Raw genomic sequence first — 9,583 nt, 5'->3', positions numbered from 1 at the left:
TCAGTTTAATCCACTCACCTTTATTTATAGTGGTACATATACAACCAGGAGCCAACGAGGCAACACATTCACATATGTGGCATTTCATATAATATTCCTATATATCGTCAGCGTATACGAGATATGGCCCGATGCCACAGAACCATGAAGCAGGTTTGAACAGTTATATGTTGAACCAAACTTGTGAAATGTGAAGAACAGAATAGAAACTGATGGACTTGAAAGCCTTTAACGAGCATCAGATATTGTTCAGTTAACGGGCCCGAAGCAGAGACCTGAACCAGAGACCTGAACCAGAGACCTGAACCCGGTTCCCCTGAGACCAGTCTGCTAAAACAAACCCCAAAAAGAGAATCTGTAGTGTGAAGACCATAAAAAAACACAATCATAGATTACATGAAACATTAAAATAATAATACAAAAATAGTCACATTTAGGCACTGTTGGTCAGATGAAGACAGACTTGACTAATAAATAAAATAAACTATTTAAGGCTCGTACACCAAATAAACTTGATAATTGCACATGTGATAGAAAATAGAGTTACGAGTGGTCGGATTCATTCAGGGACATTAGAACTTCCTAGAATTCAACATTAGTTGTGTATAAACTTAGTGGACCTTCTGCGGTGAACAACAAACATTTAATACATGGGACACATTAATTTGGCAGTATGATGATGATTATATGATTTTATGTCTGTAGTTACATTCATAGCTACGGAAACTTTGGGATGTCCGTTACTTGTTTTTGGTTTGCTCATTTATATTACATTATATATTATCATTATAACTCAACTCAAAACAAAGTATGTCTGACAGCAGTTATTATGTCAAGAAGTCAAACATGTGAATTCTAAGGAATAGGACGCCCTCTAGTGGAGACACGTCAGCCTGAGCTGGTTCCTCTTTAAAATACAAGTTGTATTTATTTGTCCATTCTAACTGATTATCTTTTAGTTTAATACGAGTAATGTCAACAAACTACAATAAACTGAGAATATTTTAGAAAAGGGCTCAATGCAATCACAATGCATTAATGTTAAACCCTTATTCTAGATTTTGAGTCATATTTAATGTAACATGTCTCCTTTGTTCAAAATGTAGCTTTCAGATTAAATCTGTGATTAATTCTAAAGATCTGATTCATCTGGAAATGATTCTGGATCCAGATTCATCTGTGAATTTGGACAATTGACCTCAACCTGGAAAGAACATGTGACGTATGAAGTTTGGAGAAATAGTTTTTGGAAAAGCACGAGACATGTTGCTCATCATCACCATCACCACCACCATCATCATCATCATCATCACCACCACCATCATCATCATCATCATCATCGGGCATTCAAGTGAGCGTAGATGTTTAGGAGGAGAGAACAAGCTGAGAGGGAGCAGAGAGAACGTGGACATGCGAGTCCGGACTATGAAGGGAAAGCAGAAGAGGAGGAAAAACCAAAGCTCTTCTTCTTCTTCATTTGCACCTGGAAAGAGCCTCCTGCATCTTCTCCTGCACGTGCTCCATCTTCTTGGCCCACTCCTCTCTCAGGCCCTTCTCGTCGTCTCCGATGACGATGGCGTATCCCATGAGCGCGATGAGGCCGATGCAGAACAGGTAGGTGAGGCGCGTGCAGAGGTGCTCCATCTTGCTGCGGTCGCCATGCGAGTGCTTCAGGTACACCTCCAGGATCGGTCTGCTGAAGAGCTTCGGCTTGCCCACCACGCCGTCGTAGAGCGTGTGCAGGTTCTGGTCCCCCATGTCGTTGGAATAGCTCTCCTCGAAGTCGTCCTTCTTGCGCTCGCAGTGCTGCGGCCGCGCCTCCACCAGCTCCATGAACTTTCTGAACTGGTTCTTCAGGTTCTCCTCCACGCGGCAGTACTGCCCGTCCAGCGTTTCCTTCTTGATCTGCAACAGCGCGCTTTGGTGCATCTTCGAGAGCTTGTCTATCGACCCGCTGACTGAGCCGAACTCGCGCTTCAGGGTGCGTATCTCCTCGTCGTCGATGTGGTGCAGCACCACCCGGAGCAGGGAGCCGGCCAAGCCAAAAATGGGGTTAATCACGGCTGCTGCCGAGGAGATGGTGGCCACACACTGAATGGCTTTGATCAGGCCCTGCTTCAGCTTGGACTGGTCCTCAAGGATCTCCTCTTCCATCATGCTGTTCGGGGTGGGGCAGATGTTGCGTCTGTGACAAAGAAAGATCAGTTTATTAGTTATTAGAGTTGATGCTGCAGACACATCTGTTGGTTCAAGTGGAGCATTAAAGGCCTGGGGAGGTTTGACCGTGTGTTGTGTGGCTGTGGAGGGAGCCATGTTGCTTTTAACCCCAGTAATAATACTATATTACTGTATATTATAATGACAGTTGAAACAAGTTGTTGATTAATCACCAAGCAGTGAAGCAATTTTGAAATTGATTTCATTCACTGTAAAAAATAAAAAAAGGCCACCAGCCGTTCAGATGGGAGGATTACACGCTTGTTTTGTCAGAAATTGTATTAAATTAGCAATTGGTCATACTGCTAGTAGAAAAAAAGCAATTCAAGGCTCCGTGAAACTATAATGGGATATTTCATGACCAAAAAGATGAATCAAAAAAGTCAGTTATGGGATTTCACTTCATAAATCCATGTGCAGAACTAATTTGACAGCCATGAAAAAGGGATAGTGTCCATTGTTCTGGTCTCCAGGCTCAGCTCGACCAACAGTATGAAGACCGATGGACTAGAAACCAGAACATCGGACTGAGACGCTCTACAGAAGCTCATCGGATTATTTCAGCTCCTCTCAGCCGGACATTTCTCGTGGCTTCTTACACGGACTCTCGTGTCTTCTCCTGGTCCTGAAGACTGTTCAGAGCCGGTGGTCCTGATCAGGGTGATTCCTGAAACAGACAAACGGGGACACAATGAAAACAAGTTGATAAAGTACAGATTTGGATTCAGAACCTCATGAACCAGGAAGTGAACAGATTCTTGTCTCTTGCTAGTTGCAGTTTTTAAAGCAGTGAAGGAGTTAACAGCCTCTTGTGTGAGGAGCTTCATTCAGCACCAGGCTGCTCTGGGTGTGTTTCTATGGACAGAGCCGATAGCTCCTCAGCAGCAGCGATGGAAGCTCGCGAGATGCTAGCAGGCCAATTACCACACAGCCAATCACAACAACGGGTGTGGTGCTGACTCTGGGGACCCACACAGCTGATGACAACAAGGCCATGCACGTTCAAACAGGCCTTGAGACAGACCCTGCTGAATAGGTTGTGTGTTTTTGATATACCCGTATCCACCAGAGGGGGGCAGTAATTCAACCTATAACATCCACCATCGGATTTCAGCACCATCACTGTGGACTAAAAGCTCTGGAGCTGGATTTAACCCTTAAACTTCAGATTAACTGTGATGGAATGCACAAATTCAATGAAAAAATGAGCATGTTTAACTTTATTTAAATACTAGTGAAACCTACACATACAATGTGTTGTAAAATGAGATGAAATCTGTGTAAGATGCTAAATTCACACGTGTGTTCCTGTTTTCACAGAAATGCTCCAAGTCTCAACACGACAATCTGCAAGAGGAGAGGTAATGAAAGGGTTACAGTTAATTTAACTTTCATCATTTTATAATTAAAGTTACCTCTCTGGAACCATACCATTAATTATAGATACATGTTTTAATCTGAGCTAAATGTACAAACAAATCTGATGATTTGTGAATCCGACAACAGACATTGAATTAAATCACTAGATTGAATCTTCACCCGCACATTATATATTTTAAGACCAAGCAATAAGCCCAAATCCAGCTCTTGTGCAATCACTGCTCTCCAGCAGCATGGCCTTGTTAAAGCACCTCAGTGAGGGCCTGAAGCTTCTGTGTTGATGTGTTGGTGGTAAACACACGCAGCTGTTGGTAAACAAACGCAGCTGTTGGTAAACAAACGCAGCTGTTGGTAAACAAACGCAACTGTTGGTAAACAAACGCAGCTGTTGGTAAACAAACGCAACTGTTGGTAAACAAACGCAGCTCTGCGGGTAGACCAGGAAGTGCCGGCCTGCTCGCACCTGTTTCCCCGCAGTGGAGTGGCCATCTTGGATGTTTCCTAAGAGAGCAGCAATGCTAGCCGACCCGCATTGTACACGTTATGTTCTGTTGAGAGCGTCCCTGATAGTCCATCACGGACACGTGCACACGTGCACACCGGGTGCGCGTGCCGTGCGTCCCCTCTTCACGGCGCGTGACTCGGTGCTCTCTCTACAGCTCTCAGGAAGGGAACACACTGCATTTCAAACTAACTGATTTATGAAAGCTAACGCACACATGAAGTATCTTCCGGAGTTGTTCTGGTTGTGACAACTAAAACAAGCACAGCACCACCCCGTGCTAGCGGCTCGGGGCCCGCAGCGGCCTCCCGGCCCAGCTATGGCTCCCCCTAGCCGTGCGTCCATGTTTCCTTGTCATCACAGTGGCCTGGCCCTCCCTGCTCTATCACACTGCAAAGACACCAGAAATGGACCTGGAAACGTCCCTTCCTCGGTCTAAACGTGAGTGTCTCGTCTCCTCTGCCTCTGGAGTGACTTTGGGCACCTTTGGCCGCAGCAGAAGAGAGGATGTCTTACCTTTGAGTGGTTGTTGCTACACCTCCCTCTCCAAAGTCCCAACCTCGGTAGCCTCCTTCTTCTTCCCAGCAATCCCTGCAAAAAAGGACACTTCCATGTATGATGAACATGTAGGGGTGATCACATTGCACTAAATTAATTATAAGGAGCCCATTGGGCCCCCAGAACTCAGAAATTGCCTCTTTGGCCCGAAATACAATTAAGCTCCAAATTGCCATTTTTAAATTCCATGCCATTCGCATTAAACTGTAAAACCCACTCCTCAAATACACAATGTGCCACCCCTATTGGTTCAACTTATTCTGGCCCATCCAGTACTTATACAGTTGAGACTGAAGAGCAATTGTCAGCCGGAACACTCCGACGCGTTCGCCCGTTGTGCGTCTGCCAAGCCTCGAGGCATCTCTGGGAGGCCACACAGCCCATTGGTGGTATTCACGAGTCAAAGAGACCGTTATCTGGTGGACTGGACCACAAACACGGGAAGGGAACTATGTTCATGAGCGGACTCCAACCAGAGAAGAGAGAGAGCTGCGGTCCAAATGCACCTCTCCAAACGTGCACAGGTGCATCCAAAAGGCACAGGGAGCTCGCTAACGGCTGCTGGAGAAAGAAAGGAGGTCTGTCCGGCTTAAAAAGGTAATTATTATAATAATTCCGTTTAGATGTTACCAGTTGCGCTCACAAATTAAAGCTACACTCAATAATCGTCGAATTTAAAGCATTTGAAACCAAATCGGATTCTGAAAAAAACACCAAATGGCACAGATAGTCTTCTAGACCGTGAAGTAAATATGTTGACGTATCTAAATAGATATGAATAACTTGGACCTGGTTGTGTTACTACTGACAGCACAGTAGTTAAATAGTCTATTCTGACCAACACTATATTATTACCTGAGCTGTAAACGCACCAGTTCAGTGCGCTAGTCTCCGTGTGTCTGCCCCTCCAGACCTGAATGAGCAATGATCTCCGCCTGCAGCACAACTTATACATGTGCATCTGCGCGTGCACACCCACAGACACATCCACCGGATTCCATGTAAATCCTGTTGGCAGCTGCAGCAGCCCGGAGCCCGGAGCCCGGAGGCCGGATCCAACGCCCCGTGACCAACTGACGTGGTGTTTATGTCGTGTTTCACATCAGCAGATATCACAAACACAAGGGGGGTTTGCCTCCATGCGGGTCCAGACCTGAGCCTCCATGCGGGTCCAGACCTGAGCCTCCATGCGGGTCGAAGACCCCGCATCCCCTCTTTGAGGCCCCGGGTGACCGCAGCTCGAGAGAGGCGCTGCCCTCCCACGCGCTTTGTACTGGAGGAGCAAACAGAACTAAAAGCTGTCGTTATCTGCTCAGAACCATCCACGACGTCGCGTGGGTCAAAGCATGTCACGCGCGGCCCTTTATTCGACTCCACAGCCGGAGCTCGAGCCGGGCGCGCGCCTGTCCTCACTGCGCATTTGCCGCAGCAGCTGTCAGACATGCCGCTCACATGAATACTCTGGTTCTATATCTCTGCCACAGCCTCCACGAGGCAGCGCAGCTGTGCGTCGGCTGGTGGTCAACATGCATAATATTTATGTTTATATGTGTTCTTATATTCATGCTGAAGGATGACAGCAAGAGGAGGGGGGGGGGGCAGGAGGGTCTGTCTGCGGACGGGGATGACGTGTCGAGGCGGTGAGTACAAACAGCACAAGATGTTATTGTCCTTCATTGTTTTCTGTGCTTTATTCTCATATTTCTCTTATTGTAAGCCTATTTATTTGGATACAACTCTATATTTCAGAATATATTGAACGCATATACCTTATTCTCTGATTTCATTCAATGTGTAAATATTTTTAAATAAAAAATAAAACAAATCTTGTTTTTCTTTTACTCTGCAGAATTTCAAAATAAAATAAGACGCAAATATGAGACAACGATCAGACATGCTTCTTTGATTACAATAGAAATACAATCACAGAATTGTTAGATATTATTATTTAACATAAAAGATCCATATAATAGTTTTATAGCTTTCGGACTCCAGGGGAGCTGTTTTGATACAGTCGCTGTTACATGAGTTGTACAATAGCTTTAAATATTTTAATGGTAAAACCTTGAAAAAAACACAACCAAAGTGATATGAATGCAGTGTTCACATTGAAGGTTACACAATTCAACTCTGAAGTAACACAAATGACAGTTTATACCAAAAAAAGGACATATTTTAAAAAAAAAGATCCTGTTCAAATGAGCTGTGGAGTACTAAGAGTCTTAATGTGGGGGAAGGGGTCAGAGTATGACCTTTAGGGCGTATAGCGCCTGATAGCCGGCCTTCTTCAGTCTCTGAACCTCTTCTTGTTTCTCATGAGGTCAGAAATGATCACACAGTTGAATATCCAGTTCACCTTACACATCCTGTCTGTATTCAGGGCATTGTCACGATTAAAGAGTGTATGGCTGAATGAGCAATGATCTCCGCCTGCAGCACAACATATACATGTGCATGTGCGCGTGCACAGACACATCCACTGGATTCTGAAATGAGGAGAGACGGCAGTTGAAGCTGTTTTCCATGTAAATCCTGTTGGCAGCTGCAGCAGCCTGGAGCCCGGATCCCGGAGCCCGGAGCCCGGAGGCCGGATCCAACGCCCCGTGACCAACTGACGTGGTGTTTACGTCCCGGTCGTGGAACAGTGGACCAGCTCTTTACCCTCGCAAGATTACTGGAGGGGTCCTGGGAGTTTGCCCAACCAGTTTACATGTGCTTTGTAGACCTGGAGAAGGCTTTCGACCGGGTCCCTCGGGGGTTTTTGTGGGGGGTGCTGCGGGAGTATGGGGTGCCGGACCCGTTGGCACGGGCCATCCGGTCTCTGTACGCCTGCAGTAGGAGCTGTGTTCGTCTCCTCGGTAGTAAGTCAGACACGTTCCCGGTGGGTGTTGGCCTCCGCCAGGGCTGCCCTTTATCACCGGTCCTGTTCGTGACCTTCACGGACAGGATATCTAGGCGCAGCCAGGGGGCGGAGAGGATCCGGTTCGGGAGTCTCGGGATCGCCTCTCTGCTGTTTGCGGATGATGTGGTCCTGTTTGCCTCCTCGGACCGTGACCTCCAGCATTCACTGGGGCGTTTTGCAGCCGAGTGCGAAGCGGCAGGGATGAGAGTTAGCACCTCCAAATCTGAGGCCATGGTGCTCTGCCGGAAACCGGCGGATTGCTCCCTCCAGGTGGGGGCAAACTGCCTACCCCAAGCGAAGGAGTTCAAGTATCTCGGGGTCTTGTTCACGAGTGAGGGTAAGGTGGAGCGGGAGATCGACAGGCGGATCGGTGCGGCTGCAGCAGTAAAACAGGCGCTGTACCGGTCCGTCTTAGTGAAGAGGGAGCTGAGCCGGAAGGCAAAGCTCTCCATTTACTGGTCGGTCTACGTTCCAACCCTCACCTATGGTCACGAACTCTGGGTCGTGACCGAAAGAACGAGATCTGGGATACAAGCGGCCAAAATGAGCTTCCTCCGTAGGGTGGCCGGGCTCAGCCTTAGAGATAGGGTAAGGAGCTCGGACATCAGGGGGGAGCTCGGAGTCGAGTCGCTGCTCCTTCGTGTCCAAAGGAGTCAGCTGAGGTGGTTCATCTAGTCAGGATGCCTCCTGGACGCCTCCCATTAGAGGTTTTCCGGGCACGTCCAACTGGTAGGAGGCCCCGGGGAAGACCGAGGACACGCTGGAGGGATTATATCTCCCGGCTGGCCTTGGAACGCCTCGGGATCCCCCAGAATGAGCTGGAAAGTGCTGCGGGTGAGAGGGAAGCCTGGGTCGGCCTGCTGGACCTGCTGCCACCGCGACCCGACCCCGGATAAGAGCTGATAATGGATGGATGGATGGCCAAATACAATAGTTCCTCAATTAAGTCAACTTAAATAATTGAATTCTTGTAATATTGTTTAACAAGGTTAGTAATGTTGTTAATTACAGAAAACAACAATATGATATAGGAATACTGCCACATCACTATTTGCTGGAACAAATACAAACCTGTAATACCAATAATTGTACCTGCTGCTGCAAGCATGCAGCTATGGCATAAAACCGAATGTGAATAAACAATGAAGAGGATTTTCATAAACGATTTGTCATGAATGACATGACACATTTCATAATATATCATGAAAGAAATTAAGAAATGTCAGAAACATCATTATGATATTGTATATTATGTACGTTAAGAGGCAAACAGAAGTCAGGGTCTAGTATGTGTGGTTAGGCTCAGCTGCGGAGGGGCGTGGGGGAACAGGTGCTGGGAAGAGGCCTAATTGGCCTCAGCTGCAGGGGATCAAGAGGGCTGGAGGACGGGGAGAGAGCAGAGGGACAGTCTGCAGGAAAATAAAGACCATTACAGACTATACACAAGCGTGTGCTCGTCCTTTGGAGCTGGGGGGAGAAACCCGTCGGTGACAGCCGGAACCTGCCACAGTATGTTTTTAAAAAGGACAGTAACATCTTTAAACATGGTTATAGTATGTGGGGGAAAAAGTCTCAAATGTCATTAAAAGTAAGAGCATATAGGTCATAGTATATTATGTCAAAATAAGTCAGTATATTTTATCAAAAAAGTTAGTATAGTATGTCGACAAAAGTAATTATGTTATATTATTGTATGTCTAAATAAATCATAGTATAGTATGTCGAAAAAAGTAATTATGTTATAATATTGTATGTCTAAATAAATCATAATATAGTATGTCAAAAAAATAATTATGTTATAATATTGTATGTCTAAATAAATCATAGTATAGTATGTCGTAAAAAGTAATTATGTTATAATATTGTATGTCTAAATAAATCATAGTATAGTATGTCGTAAAAAGTAATTATGTTATAATATTGTATGTCTAAATAAATCATAGTATAGTATGTCGAAAAAAGTAATTATGTTATAATATTGTATGTCTAAATAAATCATAGTATAGTATGTCGTAAAAAGTAAT

General features: G+C 45.7%; 1 protein-coding gene across 2 annotated transcripts; it reads right to left on the bottom strand.

Annotated features, from left to right (window-relative positions):
- LOC117728279 (protein rapunzel-like) lies at window positions 1-5,609 on the bottom strand. 2 transcript variants are annotated; one of them, XM_034529101.1, is made up of 4 exons: window positions 5,513-5,609; window positions 4,616-4,690; window positions 2,817-2,884; window positions 1-2,185 (listed from the first exon to the last, which is right to left on the bottom strand). In XM_034529101.1, the coding sequence occupies exon 4, from the start codon at window positions 2,155-2,157 to the stop codon at window positions 1,474-1,476; it is 684 nt and encodes a 227-aa protein (XP_034384992.1). In that variant the 5' UTR covers window positions 2,158-2,185; window positions 2,817-2,884; window positions 4,616-4,690; window positions 5,513-5,609; the 3' UTR covers window positions 1-1,473. The 2 variants fall into 2 exon arrangements, with proteins under 2 accessions (XP_034384992.1, XP_034384993.1); XM_034529102.1 differs by having other exon boundaries at window positions 5,530-5,567.
- Between the last annotated feature and the right edge of the window lie 3,974 nt (window positions 5,610-9,583).

The sequence above is a fragment of the Cyclopterus lumpus genome, chromosome 25 (genome assembly GCF_009769545.1).
Source record: "Cyclopterus lumpus isolate fCycLum1 chromosome 25, fCycLum1.pri, whole genome shotgun sequence".
Classification (NCBI taxonomy): Eukaryota; Metazoa; Chordata; class Actinopteri; order Perciformes; family Cyclopteridae; genus Cyclopterus; species Cyclopterus lumpus.
Note: the sequence above shows the minus strand (reverse complement) of the source record. Positions and strands in the feature narration are given on the sequence as shown.